A 17,508-nucleotide genomic window follows, 5' to 3' on the forward strand; every position below is an offset into this window, starting at 1 on the left:
AAACCACAACAGTCAGTGTGGCTCAACTTCCAGAACTCATGCCCTCTTTATTTAGAAAAGAGACCCAAAAACAGTTGGAGAGGACATGACATGCCACTGGCGGGGCAGTGGGAGTACCCTACCTGTGTAAAGATAACACCAACCCAAAACCAACACCTGAAATAAAAGCACCACACTTGTAAATAAGCCACCACAAACCATCAAAAGTGCGGGGACTTCCAGAACACCGACCACACCTGTGACTGCAGGCCACCATGACCTGCACGACTGGGAACAAGAGGGACAGAGTTAAAATGATATTCCAATCAACCCTGAAATGAGCTTGATAAACAGCTTTAAAATAGACATCAGTCAGAGCTTTTCCTGTCAGCAAACAGCATCACAACCTGGGTGGTAGACCAATTATTAGCAACACTAAATTAAGACATTATGACCTTATGCAAAGTGCAAACAATTACCTTTCCTAAGCTTCCCACAGACTGACTTTATCTGTGTGAGCTGCATCCAGCTGTGGCTTTTACAGAGATGGTAGATTCCACATCCTGCTCCTAAGTTGGACTGACCAGTTACACCCGCAACAACATAATTTCCCTACAAAGGTCTGACACACACACTCACACACTCACGGACAGCTCTTCCTCTCCCCTGCAGGGTATATAAGCAGGAGCAGAAGTCCCCCAAGACGGAGCAGCAGCAGCAGCAGCAGCAGCAGCAGCGGACCGACTCCAACCAACAGCAGCTTCTCTCTCCAACTTCACCTGAGGTGCGTCCACTCTACATTTAAACCTACTCTTAAACCTACTTCACATATACGAAGTTTGCTTTCATTACTAACAACCCAGCTTTGGTGCAACAGTTTTATTGCAGCAGAATTCCTTAACAGTTTGGTAACTTTTTGTTTTGTTTAAAACCTTCCAGATGTAAAGATGCAAATGAGTGATGATACATCTGATTGTCATTTAAAACATTCCATTGTTGTTGTGCAATCTTTGAAACAGTTTGGGTGAAACAAAAGACTCAGACAAAGCTTTTTGCACATCGCAAGAAATATTTCCTCCATCTAAATTTGATGAAACAGCTGCATTGCATCCTAAGAATCCACTATAATCACCCCCTTAGACAGTGGACTTAAGCATCCACGGGTTATTACCTGAATATCACTGTAGTGGTGACAGTAACAACAAAGCAGAAAGCTGGGGTTCAAACATTTTGCTAAACTGTTCCACTGCACTTACATGCAAAACTTGGTCCAGTTAAGTAGAGTTTTTGCTGGGTAACGTACAGTCTTGGCAGAGACTTTTATGGTGATGACAACCCCCCCCCTCAGAGCACATAAAGCTCCGCTCTGCTGGTTAACATGTGGAGGTTTCCTCTGTGTCAGCATTTGCCAAAGTTGTGTTAAAAACACGTCTGTACATGAACTGTATGTAACAAGTGTGTCAGAGCAAAGTTTTAGGTCACTAATATGAGGTTGTGTGAAGTAACTACATGGATCTACTGTAGGACAGTTCTGACATACTTGTACTTTACTTGAGTATTTCCATTTATTCTACACAAGATTACATAATAAATTGTACTTTTGAAAGGATATTAACTGAATATTTGTTCCACCAGTGCCCACACATGGTAAGTATGACGATAATATGAATCTTGTAGGTTATTTAAGACTCTCAAGAACTTTATTTGTCATTACATGAGCAAGCATACAATGAAATTGCAAACTCCCTGTGGTGCACAATATGTGTAAATAAATAACTTACCAATTAGTCACTAAGTAAGACAAGGCACTACAATAACGAAGTAAACACAATCTTACTAAAATAATGCAATATAAAGGGGGACTATGTGGTAGGGTGATTTTGCTTTGGATCACATGATTGTGTAGTGACCGATACTCAGAAATCAGCAAGTTGCGTATTATTAAACAACTTTTTATAAAATTTATCATATGCTGTCACATTGGTGGAAGACGTTTTTGTTACTTTCCTTTTGCTAAAGTAAAAGTAACCGTACAATAATGTAAAAAATACTAGAGGTCCTGCATTCAGATTTTTACTGAAGTCAAAGTACACAAGTATTGACATCATCAACCTAGCTGGTTGAGGCATAGCTAGCCTAACTACTTTACATACAGTTAGACTGTAGTCCAGTGGTTCCTAACCTCTGGGTTGAACCCCTCCAGAGGTTTTAGGAGGATGAAAGAAGAACTAAGGAATACTTTGCACATCTATTTTCAAACAGGTATGTAGGAGACAGACGAGAAAAATAAAACTTGTAGAAAAGGCTCCTGCACACTGTCTAACCTGCAGAAATAATGGTTTTAATGCCGCAAACGCTGCAGCATTGAAATCATTCCAAGAGGAAAGAAGGGGGGAAAAAAAAGAAAAATTTAAGAGTTTTACGTCTTGTCCTATTTAATGAAACTATCCAATAACTTAAGTTGAAATAATTCTTAAGTGGAACTGCAGACAGCTCACAGACACCTGAAACTTGACAAGGAGCCCAAACTACATGCTGCTTTTTAGAAAGCTAGCCAGTCTTGAGCCAAAGGAAGCACTGGTTTAACAGTATATTAATCTCCTTTATTGTAAGTTTTGACATATAGAAGATTGAAATGCCATATATGCAAGTATTGAAACTAAAAAAAACAACAAGGGTTTAGAAATACTAGGATAAAAAAAACATACAAGAAACATATAAGTATTTAGCACTTGGGGGTCATGGCTCAAGGACAAAAAGCTATTACAATAACAAATATAGTACAAGTAGAGAGGAAAAGACATCAAATAATGTGTGATTAGCAGTAGTTGTTAAAAATTTATATTACGTTTTAGTATAAGCTTATTATGTTTTTAAGGTAAAGTCTTAATCTGAAAAATAACCATTAAGTCAATCAATCAATCAATTTTATTTATAAAGCCCAATATCACAAATCACAATTTGCCTCACAGGGCTTTACAGCATACGACATCCCTCTGTCCTTATGACCCTCGCAGCGGATAAGGAAAAACTCCCCAACAAAACCCCTTTAACGGGGAAAATTAAGTAAAGCTGTCAGGTAAATGTTGTGGAGTTGAAGTATAAAGTCGAATAGAACAGAAATATTCACGTATAGTACCTCAAATTTGTACTTAAATACAGTAATAAATATATATTTATTTGTACCACTGTCCTGCCATCTGTCTGTCTACCCACCTGTCCCTCCGCCAGTCTGCAGAAGATAAGTACGTCTATCTGTGCCACTGGTAGTTAAGGTGAAAACAGAGCTCTCACTGTGTTACACAATGACTCATGCAGCCACACGTCGTCCTAAACTTCTCTCCCCTCGTCCAGCACACGCCCACATTATGCAACAGTGAGCCTCATTCTCAGGCAGGTGCTTGTACCTCAAACCTGACATACTGCGCACCCTGCGAGCACCTTATGAAAACAGCTGTTGTGTGTTTAACGGTTAAATTGGCCTTACCACAGTCTTACATCATCTTCACGGCTGTAACTTCATGTCCCGCTGTCGCAGTGAGACCCCGTGTGGGCTGAAGGGTCGACATAACTTTAGTTGGGTTTCATGTTTTGTGGATTTAGTGAGTCATTCTGAAAACACTGACGGTCTTTGTTTACAGCAGTTTGATGTGTTCACACCCAAGTTGGAATGTGCTAGTGGTCAGCTTTGGTTTTTGTTTTAACCTTTATAGACTCTATGGGTTTTTTAATCACTTTGGTTTACCATGAGTAGAAATAAGACTTTATAACAAAGTCTTATTGTAGAAGTACTACGAATTCACAACCATGTTTCTGTGTGGAACTAGACGGCACCCGACTTCTGGTGCAGCAATGTCTCTTTCCAGAAATCATGACCTGGTTACTCAAGATAATCCACAGACCTTGTTGTGAGCAGTTTCATGTAGGATCTATTTTCTTTCTACCGAACTACACCTGCCAACTGTATCACTGTGCAGAAGGAAGTGTGCATCTACTGCTAGCTCAGCTAGCACCTCTTGTCCATGAGTAGATGCATACTTCCTTCTACTTCCTCAGCAACTCAGAGCAAAACAATCTACACAGATTAATAGCATGACAGGGAAGAGAAAGAAAGTCAAAGTCTTCGGTTTCCTTGTTTTGTCCAATAACAAGCCCCAAACCCCAAATATATTCAGGTTATCATCGTAAAGAGAATAAAAATATACATACACATACTGTTCTCTCCCCACCACCACTAATAATACAACTTCTATTGTCGCTAGTGATACTTTTAATTGTGCTTCCTGTACTGCTACTACTACATCATTCCTTTTCTCACTCACTTCCTTTCCTCTCCTTTCCTCATTTCCGATTGGCTTTTGTTTTCACCTTTTGTCACTCCTCGTTGCGCTGATTGAGTTCACCTAGTCACTCCTTATTTAAAGCTGCACTCCCTCTCACCAAGTTATGTGTTCTTTAGTTCTGTCCTATGTGCATGTCAGTTTGCTAATAACCTTATTTCTTCTAGATGGACATGTAACCTTATTTCACTTATTATAATATAACTTTCTAAGTTTTAATCTTATTTTTGCTTTCTTCCAGATTCACCACCCATGTGTGTTTTTGTACCCTTTGTTGAATATATCACTTAAATTCAGTCAAACTTTCTGAAAATAAACCTATGTTTGAAGATTCCTGGAGTTCGCGCTGGCTGTTATGTCTGCATAACATTCATAACAACATGATTTCACACAGACACAGTAAGACTCACTGTGGCTTCCCTCCGTGATTCTTTTAAAAGACATGATTAATCTCTCTGTAACCCGAAAAATATACAAATGCAATATTTGCAAAGTAAAAATAAATTACCAAACACTAAAAGTGTCTTTTGTACAGGAAGGGGAGTGACTGCAAACTCCTCTCCACCCCAACCCACAAACACACACATGGGGAACCGCTTGTGATATAATAGAGACAAGGACACACTCTCTTACACAGACACTCACACATACTCACACACACAGGCATGTTTTTGGTTTTTACACAGATGTAAAGCAGATGGGTTTGAAACACTTCACCCTCTGTGAAGTAATGAACAGAGCATGATGGGAATTCAGTTTTAAACAGCTGCACAGAAACCACAGAGGTTGCTCACGTCTTCTAACAATGTTATTTCAAATAGACAAAAGAGTAAATAAAATAAGTGTTTTCCATTTTCTCTCCTCCTCCAGTCCTGTGTCAGATCATCCACCCTGATCTATCACCATCATGTCTGATCAAGATGCCACCCCACAACCACAACCACAACCACAACCACAACCCTCTCCTGCCCCTCCTCCTCCCTCTGGACCTCCTCCCAAGATCACAAACCGCGGCCGCACCGCAGTTCCCATGTCCACCTCCAACTCTGACACAACGGACATCCCTGAGTTTGAGCCCTTTGGTATGCCAGGCCCAAGAGGATTCCCGCCTTTGACTGGTGAGGGGGTACATTTTAAAACATTAAATGATAATGTTACACTCATTCAGGTGTGTTTTGGGTTTTCTCCTGTTAACACACTTTAATGGTCATTTTCCTCGTACTGTCTGTGCTAGAAAAGCTGTATTCACCCTCTGTCTGAAACAATCGATTATAGCTCCTGTCTCTTTAAACCGTCCTCCAAAAAAAGTCCAGTCTCCTCTGATTGGTTAATGTTTCTGGGTTTTCCAGAGAGTAGCGGGACTTCCTAATGTAAAAAATCACCAATCAAAGCTTCTCAACACAAATGTTTCAGCAGGAATATAATCCAAAAACATCAGCAGCCAAGATTACATGTTTCCCTGATGTTAGCATGTAGCTACATGTAGCAGTGTACTAGTGAATGACTGTGTATAGCATTTCTTTGTTCTGTTAAAAATCACCAATCGATGCTTCTAAACACAACTGGACATGTTTCAGCAGGGAAATGATCCGAAATCAGGGAGAGATTAACATCAACTATGAAGATCATAGAAAATACCGGAAAACTCGGAATATAAGTCGCACTGGCATATAAGTCGCAGTCTATTTTTTAAGGTCTCAAACAGGGAAAATAAGGTTTTATATTACTATTTGTTAATAAAAACGTTATACAAGTTATTCCTACACTGTTTCCCTTTATTTTTAATTTGAAACGCATTCAAAACACAATAACCTCTTAAGCAGCTTTGGTTACTTTTCAGATTGCAATTTTCCAAACAACCTCTTCAGGAAATAAAATTATGGTAGAACAACATCTGAGCCATAAAAATGAGTTTAAATTAACGTTAAACTTCTTTTTTCTTTTTTAAGAAGACAGCATTACAGTACCTTATTACAGTGTGGGCTGTAACTATACATGTTTACTCAAATCCCAAAAACGAATGAGTTTAAATTACTATGTAGCGCCATCTTGTGGGTCAAATTACCTATGTCAGCATTTACCTTGGTCTATAGGTCGCACCGGTCTATAACCCGCACCCAACTTTTTAGATGAAAAAAAAAAGGGGGGAAAAAGTGCGACTTATACACCAAGTTTTACAGTAGATGTTTCCCTGATGTTAGCATGTAGCTACATGTAGCAGTGTACTTGCAGCTAGTAAATTACTGTGTATAGCATCACTTTCTCCAATTAAAAATCACCAGTCAAAGCTTCTAAACGCAACTGGACATGTTCCAACACGAATATGATCTGAAAGCAGGGAAAAATTAATAACATCAGCAGCCAAGATTACATGTTTCCCTGATGTTAGCATGTAGCTACATGTAGCAGTATTCTTGCAGCTAGTGAACGACTGTGTATAGCATCACTTTCTCCTGTTAAAAATTACCAATAAAAATTTCTAAACACAACTGGACATGTTTCAGTAGGAATATGATCCAAAATCAGGGAGAAATTAACGGAGAATTAACATCATTAGCCGAGATTACATGTTTCCCTGGTGTTAGCATGTAGCTACATGTAGCAGTGTACTTGCAGCTTGTAAATGACTGTGTATAGCAGCACTTTCTCCCGTTAAAAATCGCCAATAAAAGCTTCTAAACACAACTGGATATGTTCTAGCAGGAATACAATCCAAAATCGAGGAGAAATTTCCAGCGTTGGCAACCAAGTTTACATGTTTTCCTGACAGTAGCATGTCGCTACATGTAGCAATGTAGGCTTTGTAATTAAACACTTGTAGTTGCGTGGCTGAAGCAGATGACGATGTAAAGAAATTAATCGCAAGCTGATGTCTGCTTGTCACAAAAATAGGGAAAATTGTTAGAGTATTCAAAACGGTCTGTAGCCTGAAGTCTTTGCTCACACTGAATTTCTTTAACATAGATTTACCGTATTATTTAAACTTTGGCCATGTGTAATATCGAGAACCGACATTGTAACATTATGTGTATATATAGCAGAAATTAGGGAAAAGCATAATAGGTCCCCTTAAAGGAAATTTGTGGACTTAATAAGATGAATATGTGAGTTTTATAAGTCCATGTCAAGTCTAATCCTCTCAGCAACAAGCTCTTACTCATACAGACGTATGTTTCTCCGAAAAAAGCAGAGTTGAAGGGTAGAAGACAGATGTCACTTCTTAGTTGGAGAAGATAAAGTCTTTTTCCTGACAGTGACACAGTTTCCAGTAGCTTTCACACATGACTGACACATGACTGACGTCCAAATCTGATAAATTCTGCTCTCTTCCTGCAGCTTGTCGCTGCACTCCACCTCGTGTTGCTGTCACAGAGCTGCACAGTGACAGATATCCAGATGTGACAAGACTTTATGAATGCAGTCGCTGGAATCTTTGTGGCACATTAGAGAAGAGCATGAAGATGATGGCAAACAGCCACGAATGAGTGGTTGTGGGGATGACTTAGACACACATCACTGAGGTTTTGGAGAAGTGTTGACATGTTCAGAGAGCATTGGGCTCCACCACTGAACAATTCTCCAGCTAGACTTCACTTAATGTTTCAGTCTGTTTGATTTCAGATTGCAAGTATCTGGTAGCATTTGATGTTGAGTCTCTTTCTACTGCAGAGCAAACAGCTAATGGTTAAGGGAGGTGGTAATGTGAGTGGACTCTCTACAGGGAGAGAGGGGCTAATATGAACAAGGTTTAAGAACACAAGTATTGAAACCAAATTGGTGCACAATTACAACGTCAGAAAACCCCAAATGGCTCAGCTGCTGTCTGTCCATCAAATCTTACTAAAACCCATCCTCATGTTTTTGAGACATCCTGCTCTCTCACATCTCTCTATTTCTTTTTTCACTCTGTTCAGAGTATCTTGACATCTGGGACGTTGACATGATGAGGAAGCCAGATGAGGTCAACAAGAAGGAGCACCACACCCAGTTGTACCACTCTGACCATCTCATCGTCCGTCGAGGTCAAGAGTTCCAGGTCAAGGTCACCTTCAACCGTCCCTACAAACCTGATTCAGACAAGTTCGCTCTGGAGTTTGTCATCGGTGAGTCGGTCTTAGAAGTCATATTTTCCATCCTGCAGTTAAGAAAAGATCTCAGGTGTGTGATGTCTTGTCATTTACATAAATCTGCTGCCACTCTGTTCATTCAGGCTCCAGCCCTGAGTTCAGCAAGGGCACCTACATCCCTGTCTTTGCCAACAAGGAGCGTCCGAGCCCCTGGGAAGGCCGCATCACAAACACCGCAGACACCATTGTCACAGTGGGCATCACTCCTGCAGCAAACTGCATTGTGGGGAAGTACTACATGTATGTGGCAGTGGCGACGCCGTTTGGGATCCGCAGGACCAGGCGGGACGACAGCCGCAGCCTCTACATCCTCTTCAATCCATGGGCGTCAGGTTGGTTTAAGCTCCGTGACCACAAGTTGTCTTTTGTCCCACTTTCATGTCCGTAAACATCCACATGACCTGTTGTGTCTTTCCTCAGCTGATGCCGTGTTTCTGGATGATGAGAAAGAGAGGGAGGAGTGTGTGATGACTGAGATGGGGATCATCTACCACGGCGCCTTCGATGACGTGGCTGAGAGAAACTGGAACTATGGACAGGTAGACGATAAAACAATCAAGGACTTCAGGACTGATTTTCCTAAATATTACTTTTGACTCAAGCTTTTTTCCTCCTAGTTTAACTATGGAGTCCTGGACGCCTGTCTGTACATCATGGACCGGTCTGACATGCCCATCACCAACAGAGGAGACCCCATCAGGGTGACCAGAAAGGCCTCTGCTATGGTGAGAAAAGATTCATGGACATCCTCTCAAACACTCAAAACTGCTTCACAGATACATAAGATATTCGGTTAAATGATGCCTCAGTACATACAGAACAGTATTGTGCTGTAAAGTGTACAATATTGCAAGTGTTTCGAAGGAAAAAAGGAAAATCAGGCCTTTTAAAGAAAAAAACTTTATCTAAGAAATAGTGATCGTCAAGTGGACCTTTCCATAAATGTCTAAAATCTACTCTTTGTCGGACTCAGCTGAACTCCCGTGACGATGATGGTGTGCTGGTGGGGAACTGGAGCGGCGACTACACCTACGGTGTGGCGCCCACTTCCTGGACTGGCAGCACGGACATCCTGCTCACCTATGCTAGCAGCAAGATGCCCGTCTGCTATGCTCAGTGCTGGGTCTACGCCGCCGTCTTCAACACCTGTAAGATCTTTACTGAGTATTTTTCCTTTCCAAACCTGTACTAGATTTTTCTTTGAGTGGAGAAGGTCATGAGGAGATGGGAGAACTCGTCAAGGTGGCGTCTCTTCTAGTCCGTTCACTCTTTGATTTTTATCTGTGATTGTCATTGAATGTTTGTCCTCCAGTCCTGCGTTGCCTGGGCATCCCATCGCGGGTCGTCACCAACTACTACTCTGCTCACGATAACGATGGAAACCTGAAGACCGACATCATCCTGGACGAGAACGGCAGGATCGACCGCAGCCGCACCAGAGACTCTATCTGGTAACACATCTTCTAATTAGCCTGCCAAAACACAAAGATCCCGAGATTTTCATTTCTGGTTTGCTTCAGTGTGTCCAAATCTTTGGTGACGCTGCTATGAAACAGTATGAATATTCATGGTCCCCAGAGGATCAATCCTAATATATTTTTGGGACTTTGACTTTTTCTTTGACATTACCATCAGGCCAAAATTTCCACTTGTTCACAGAGAATGTCAAACTCTAATCAGCTGTTTGATGTGAAATTTATTGAGCCCTTTCACGCTCCTCAGAGGATGAACTTACATTTGAACCTTTATCCAGTGCCATCTGTAGACCCAAATCTAGATAACAAAACAGGATGTTTATCACACTGATATCTCCAATGATATTTGAAATAATGTTTCTATCAGGAACTACCACTGCTGGAATGAGTGCTACATGTCCAGACCAGACCTCCCAGCTGGCTTTGGAGGCTGGCAGGTTGTGGATGCAACACCACAGGAGACCAGCGATGGTAAATAACAGGACTATAATTGCTTTATAATAACAGGTTATGGGTTTTTAAGAGCTCTAATTAATTGCTACTCCAGTTATTTACAGAGACAAAAGAAACAAATGTTTTCTTGTTAATTATTGCGATGTAATGGATGCACCATTGTTAGTATTTAAAGTTCAGTATTTAATCTTTCTCTTTTTCACTTGTAAAGGCATGTACAGATGTGGCCCTGCATCAGTCCAGGCCATCAAACATGGGCAGATATGCTTCCCATTTGATGCTGCCTTTGTGTTCGCTGAAGTGAGTTTAAACAACAATATTTCAGTGTCATTTTGTGTGGAAAGTTTCTACTTTTTTTCTATAATACTGTCTATCTCTTCACAGATCAACAGTGACGTGGTGTTTTATTCCCGGAGCAGAGAGGGGACCATGGAGCCAGTCAAAGTGAACCGCACTCATGTAGGCCGCATGGTGTTGACCAAGTCTCCAGGAGACATGACCCGCCGTGACGTCAGCGATCAGTACAAGTTTCCTGAAGGTCAGAGACTGTCCAGTGCAAATTACAGTGTTTTCAAAGGGGGTGGAACCAATTTCTGACTAACACTCAAATTAATCAGCCATCACAACTAAAATGATTAAATGTCATCAGCATGAATGCGTTTTTCCTGGACACAGTGTCATAATGAAAATCTAAAACGCAGTGTGACACTTCATGTTTACTGTGATGGATTATCTCCTCTTAAATAGTCTCTGAGTCATTGTTAAGTCAGTTTGTTTTCCATACTGTGCAGAAGTGAACCAAGTTAATTTGGGATGATGGTGGCTTAGTGTTGGCACAGTTGGTTGTGTTCTGGCACCAGACGATCAGCAATGTGTCCCTCTGTGGCTGCCAGATTTGGCACAGATTTTAGCACGTGGCCTTGATCTGGAAATCAGCTCCAGTTGGCATCGTCCTGGCTTGGTTGTGGCCAGAATTGGCACCCAGAAAAGGACCAGATACTTGGGGCCAATTCTGGTGATTCATTCACCACAGATTTTGACAGAATTTGGCAACAGCTCTTCTACTCCACCCCTCACTACAATAGACTAATTTTTGTCTTTTTTAGGGGCCAAGGGGGATTTTTAGGGAGAGATAGCAGGTCAGCAGTATACACCACATAGAAGTCATAAATCTGTAACAAACATTGTGTTTTGGTTAAGCACATATTCCAGCTTTGAAAGTTTATAATATATAACACAGAGATGCCCAAAATTCTTCCCTTGAAGGGCCAAAACTGAAACCTAGTGGTGGGCCAGGGGCCAAAAGCGAACACATATTGTGTTGTGCCTTTAAGATATAAACTGGTACTAGGATCTTAAGTTTCCTTAATTGAAATACCTATCGCCTGTGTGCCACGGTCTCTGCTTCCACATTTTTTTCTTACCTCACTCACACCAAACTGACTTCCTGCACAAAGTTTCACTCTATCTGCGCATTGTTAGGGATCTTGTGTATTTAAAAAACATTTTGTATTTTCCTTTTTTAAATAATTATTATAACTTTTATTATTACTTTTATTATTATTACTTTTATTTTATTTTATATTTTTATTTTCATTTATTTTCTTTCATTTTATTTTTTTATTTTTTTTATTTTTATTTATTTATTTATTTTTTTGGTTTGTTTTATTTTATTTTATTTTTATTCATTTATTTCAGCCAAATTAAACCTTATGGCTGAGCATTAAACTTTTATGGAAATGCCCTGAGTTCAGTCAGTGGGCCAGAAGGATACAAACATAAATAAAAGCAATCGCAATAAAGATGAAAAAAGTCCATAAAAACAAATAAGCAGCAGCAGTGTCTATCAGGAAGTATAAACAGCAATAAAAGAAGTCAAGCTTTAGCCATTTTGTTCCTGTAGAGCCTAATATCTCTGAACATGCTGACTTTGTGCAGATAATCTGAAAGGCAAACCTGTCAACACAAAACATTAATACTATCTTTTTTAAATGACAGAAAGGTTCAGATACTGATATGTCTCAATCATCCGATCTAGGCAGTGCAGAGGAGCGCACCGTCCTGGAGAAAGCGGAGGAGTACGGCTGTCAGCGAGATAAGTCCGAGCTTCCTGTGGCCGATGTGGACGTGGTCCTGCCCACCCTGGAGGTCAGCGTAGGCAACGACTTTGACCTGATCTTGGAGTTCAAAAACAGCAGCGATCAGCGCCGCACCGTGGACGCCTACATCAGTGGGACCGTGGTGTTTTACACCGGAGTCCCCAGCTCCGAGTTCCTGTTCAGGAACCCCACGGTGACAATCGGCCCCAACGAAAGTGAGAAAGCATTAACGCACTTATGTCAGAAGTTTTTCTTTTTCTTTTTCAATGAGAACTGCATCATCAAGAATATGTAAGGTGTAAAACTGCGATAATTTTACAAATGAATGTCGTCCACCTCAGATCTTAAATATTTTGAACGAGCTCTGGATTGTAAAAGTTTTGGCTCTAAAAGAAAAAGCACATGAAATTAAAATAAAAGGTGAATGCAGAGTTGTATTTTTGTGTTGTGCAGGTGTGAAGGAAACTGTGACGGTTGAGTCAAAGGCGTATATGAAGAATCTGGTGGAACAGGCCAACCTCAACTTCATCACCAGCGGGAAGGTCAAGGAGACCGGGCAGATCGTCACCGCCATGAAAGTCGTCACCTTGCACAATCCCAAACTCACTGTCACGGTCTGAATTCTGCTTGTATTCTGACTTTTCATTGAACAAATCTGTTATGTTTGAATCAGCTTTTTGTTACAGGATGTGCAAAAACTTATTTCTATAACTTCCTTTTTCCACTTTTCTTTTTCTATAATCCAGTCACACTCATGCAGCTGATAAATTCAAGAACTTGAACTTAAGTCCTTGTAACACGCTGACAAGCACTGAGTTTATGAAAAGAGCTTTTGGTAAGTGGATTTTTTAATTTATTTTATGTATGTCCTTTGTGTGCTTCAGGTGTCCGACGGCTGCAAAGTGAATGAAGAGACGATGGCGACTGTGGAGTTCACAAACCCCTTCTCCTTTGGCCTGGAGGGCGTCTATATTCGCATGGAAGGACCCGGGCTCATGCTGCCCAAGTTCAAGTATTACAGGTGGGTTCAGCACAGAGGAAAGTGTTAGACTGTGTTTCAGTGAGATGTTGGGCCGATCTTTGTTCAGGTTAGACATCATTTTATAAACTATAACTGGTCCCTTTTCATAACCACACAAACCTTCAGCTGTAGTTAAAATCACTCAGGTTTTAACATAAAAGCACCATTTTTCATTCATTCCTGTGTGCAGGCTGTGTAACACAAAATTCTTGTTACAGTCTGCAGAGATTTTTACAAAGTTAACATTTTAAAAGAAATCCACTGCATGAATAATATAATAATAAAGTTTATTTCTATAGCGCTTCTCTAAACCCGAGTTACAAAGGAACAACCAAGGAAGTTGGCAGCCATCCAAATCCATTTTGCTGCACACCATTTCTGTCCTCGCGTTAAATTTATCACTAGAAACAGTGGCGCCGGCGGGATTATATTTCATAGTACGCACAGGAACCGCCGGCCCACTTGTAGGGTACCTTAACCAGCCTGGATGTACGCAGTCGACTCAGTGAGCGAGCAAGAGATTAAAATTAACGTCACCGACACAACACCACCATAAAACTCTTATTAACTCTTGACACTGTGTATCATGGAGCTCTGAGGTTAATCACTAGTTTTAAAGCACTTACTCATCACTGTACACTATATGAACCGGTTGGATGGTCCTCCTTATCAAGACTGAGACTGAGACACCTGCATATTCTCATTTACAAGGCAATCTTAGGTTTTCTTCCTTCATACCTTTTGTCCTACATTAACCAAAGTAATGCTGGGACTCACAATCTTCGCTCTCAGGATTTGTTCTTGCTGACTGTCCCAAAAGTCAGAACTGAACTGGGAAAGAAAGCATTTAGGTTTTCTGCTCCCTCTGCCTGGAACATGTTACAGAAAACTTTGAAACAAAATAAGTTGGTCTCATTGAACACTTTTAAGGGGAAATTGGATGACCTGGAGGCAGAAACGTCTGGCTGTAGATGTTTTGTGGCTGTTATTATTGTGGCTGAGATTTTTTAATCTCAATGAGTCTTTTCCTGGTTAAATAAAGGTTAAAAAAAGCTGCTATATTAAACAACAAAAAGGCCAGATGAGGAAATTAAGAAGTATTTCTACCTCTAACTCCTGCAGAACAGCCTCCGCATCAATTCCAATATCGTGATGATCCCAGAGCTCATCCCTTTGTAAGGCAGGTGGATCCTGGACATGTAGCTGGCTGCTAGCCTCTGTCGTTGTAATGTTAATGCTAGCAGGAGTAACGTTAGCAGACTCCATACTCTTCACTGCTGCTGAAGTTTGTTTGCTTTCTTATTGTAAAAGCCTGAAAAATGCTCAGTTGTTTTTGTTTGTTTGCTTTTGTCACAATTTTATTTTCAAGATAGGATGCTAAATCATTGAAAAAAAAAGTACGCCACTGGCTAGAAACACCATCCTGACCCAACAGTGTTGCTATGGAAACACTTCTGCCCACTCTCCAGTTTCCCCCTAGGTTGCTCCAGTGAGTAAGCGTCGCAGTCTTGAGCTGCACACCCCCTTTAGCATTGTTAGCTCTGTTATCACTGTTGGCATCGTTAACTGTTAGCAGTGTCAGCATGGCTAATGTGGCTAACATAGTTAACAATGCTAAAGGGGTTTTGTGGCTCAAACTGAAGCCACATACTCACCGGGGCTGCCTGGGAGGAGAAGGGAGGTTGGACATCATGTTTTCAAAGCATTATCATTACTAGCAGTGATAGCAGAAGAAGCGGCGCAGCTAGCTAGCCTTGTACTGTACTGTGGTGTGCAGTGCAGAGCAGCCAAGCCTAACATTAGCTAACCAGTGACGACTGTAAGGTGGCCAGTGAGAGCTATGTTTCCACAGATCAACACAGCTAGACAGCTGTCTGGAGCGCTGGACTTGTACCTTTAGTGTTGCTGCTTGTTGATTCAGTATCTTTGTCTTTGATTATTTGCCGTCTAACGTCTAACACTGTTGCTTTCAGTCTGATCCCAGCAAGCTCCTCCCTGACCTGGACCGAGTACTTCACCCCGCAGAGGGCCGGCAACAGCAGAGTGATCGTGTCTCTGGACTGTGCCGCTCTCAGGCAGGTCTACGGCCAGGCGTCTGTCACCATCGCGCCCTGAGGATCAGCGTAGGATCACTGACGCCAGACATCACTCAGCTCACTAACACACTATAAGCCTTTATCGTAGTTATCTAACTGCAGGCTCACAGCAGTTTAACAGGTGTCGCTTCAGCTTTTTGATAACAGTGGTGATAGCTTTAGTCAAAGAAAAGAGAGATCAGTTGTTTTTAGAAGTGAAATTTGGTTAAAAAAAAGAGGTTATTCAACACATTTTTGAAACGTTAACAGTTTAAGGGCTGCACCATTATGGCCAAAATGATAGTCATGATTATTTTGATCAATATTAAGATTATTTTTCACGATTTTTCATTGTTTTTGGGGACAAAATATTTTCATTACACTGTCACATTTTAGTAAATGCTAGTAAATGCTTCCTGCTAATGTGTTCATCTTTGCATTAAAATAAGACTTAAAATGAGGTGCTTCTTCACCTGACATCAGTGCATGTGACGTGTCTGCCGCAAAATTAACTCTTCCCGGCCTTCATACAATCATCATACTGCAGACAGTGTTTATTTCAGGTGGTTTAACAAGTTAGTTGTGTTGCTTTGCCGTGCAGACAAGTCTCACACACTCTTTGCACATTATTTGTTCACTCATGAATCCGAAATACTAAGGCAGATGACGGGTGATTTGCATTTTTGCTCGTCTGCATTTGCAACATTCAGGAAAGTTCGTCACAGGCTGCACGCTGCACACGTAGCGGCATGACAGGTCTTTAAACTTGCAGGCTGGCTGTTAATTCAGGAGGCGCTTGATTTTAACGTGCAGCAGAGTTTCCTACGAGCAGAGCACGCATTTAAAACATCAACATTGCAGTCGAGCATAGTCATTTGATTGTGTGAAGCCAAAATCGTGATTGTAATCAGTATTGAATTAATTGTGCAGCCCTGGCGAAAAAACAACTGATATTCTCTTTTTTATAGGATGAGCAAGTACACTTTAGGAAAATCTTTGATTGCTACCTTCCTTCTTACTTTAAAAAAGTTACTTTCACTTAAAAGTTACAGTTACTTTTAACTTAGAAATACACAAGTACAGAGTGAGTGTGGCTGCCTCATTCAATCCTTCACTTCTTCCAATATATCAAGACACTATATAACATTTTACTCAATAGTTTTGAGAGCAGTATGTAGGGCAGAGTTCAGACACTCAAATAAAAGGGCTCAAACTAAATACAGGGCAGTGGAGAGTAAATAGCTTCGGATTTCAAGCAGAGTCTATGTTATTGTAACTTTAAAACTGCATTAATCCATTTTGGCCATAAGGGGGTAGAATTACACAAAAGCAAGCTGACGAACACAGCTGAAGGCTGACATGTCACAAACACTGCCCCCCCCCCCCCCCCTACAAGTCCTATGGACACAGAGCAGCATTATTAACCCAGCAGAGTTGTTTTCTGGTTCCCTGATGCATTAAAGTTGAATATTTACTCTTCTTTTAACTGAGTTTAAGTCTTCACCGACTCCTGAGGAAATGATCTGGGTCATTATTTGACGTATGAGCAGGTCGTGCACAGTGGATTTATCAGAGCTGGGTTTTCTGCAGCTGCTGGACACAGTGAAATAAAACAAACAGTAACTGTGCCATAAAACCAAAACAATGAGCTAAGAGAGGCTAAACGACTCCGGAAAATATCACTTAATGCAGCTTTAATTTTTGAAATGTACTCCCACTTCGCAGCCACAGTTATTAAACTTCAGCATCAGTGTCTCTGCTTGAGAGCTCCTTCCACCGTTTTATATTGAACTGTAACATCTGTTTCTTCGCATTTTTCTATGTACAAGAATAAATGCAAATATCAGCCAAATAAAAGATTCACAACTGCACAATTCTGTGACGATACGTTCTCTCCAAGTGTGTGTGTGTGTGTGTGTGTGTGTGTGTGTGTGTTAAT

The 17,508-nt window shown here is 40.9% G+C and overlaps 1 protein-coding gene across 1 annotated transcript; it reads left to right on the forward strand.

The window, feature by feature from the left end:
- Positions 1 to 632: 632 nt before the first annotated feature.
- f13a1b (coagulation factor XIII, A1 polypeptide b) lies at positions 633 to 17,456 on the forward strand. Its single transcript, XM_033609340.2, has 15 exons — positions 633 to 763; positions 5,190 to 5,437; positions 8,234 to 8,422; positions 8,530 to 8,778; positions 8,867 to 8,985; positions 9,064 to 9,171; positions 9,420 to 9,594; positions 9,759 to 9,897; positions 10,289 to 10,392; positions 10,586 to 10,674; positions 10,759 to 10,912; positions 12,413 to 12,688; positions 12,927 to 13,087; positions 13,358 to 13,494; positions 15,468 to 17,456. Exons 2-15 carry the CDS (start codon positions 5,227 to 5,229, stop codon positions 15,607 to 15,609), a joined length of 2,253 nt encoding a protein of 750 aa, XP_033465231.1. The 5' UTR covers positions 633 to 763; positions 5,190 to 5,226; the 3' UTR covers positions 15,610 to 17,456.
- The last annotated feature ends 52 nt before the right edge of the window (positions 17,457 to 17,508 follow it).

This window comes from Epinephelus lanceolatus, chromosome 22 (assembly GCF_041903045.1).
Source record: "Epinephelus lanceolatus isolate andai-2023 chromosome 22, ASM4190304v1, whole genome shotgun sequence".
NCBI classification, from domain to species: domain Eukaryota; kingdom Metazoa; phylum Chordata; class Actinopteri; order Perciformes; family Serranidae; genus Epinephelus; species Epinephelus lanceolatus.

Coding starts and splice junctions, on each gene's coding strand:
- f13a1b (XM_033609340.2), top strand. CDS start 5,227: ATGTCTGATCAAGATGCCACCCCACAACCACAACCACAACCACAACCA. Junction 8,986..9,063: donor GAAACTGGAACTATGGACAG/GTAGACGATAAA, acceptor TTTTCCTCCTAG/TTTAACTATGGAGTCCTGGA. Junction 10,393..10,585: donor ACCACAGGAGACCAGCGATG/GTAAATAACAGG, acceptor TCACTTGTAAAG/GCATGTACAGATGTGGCCCT.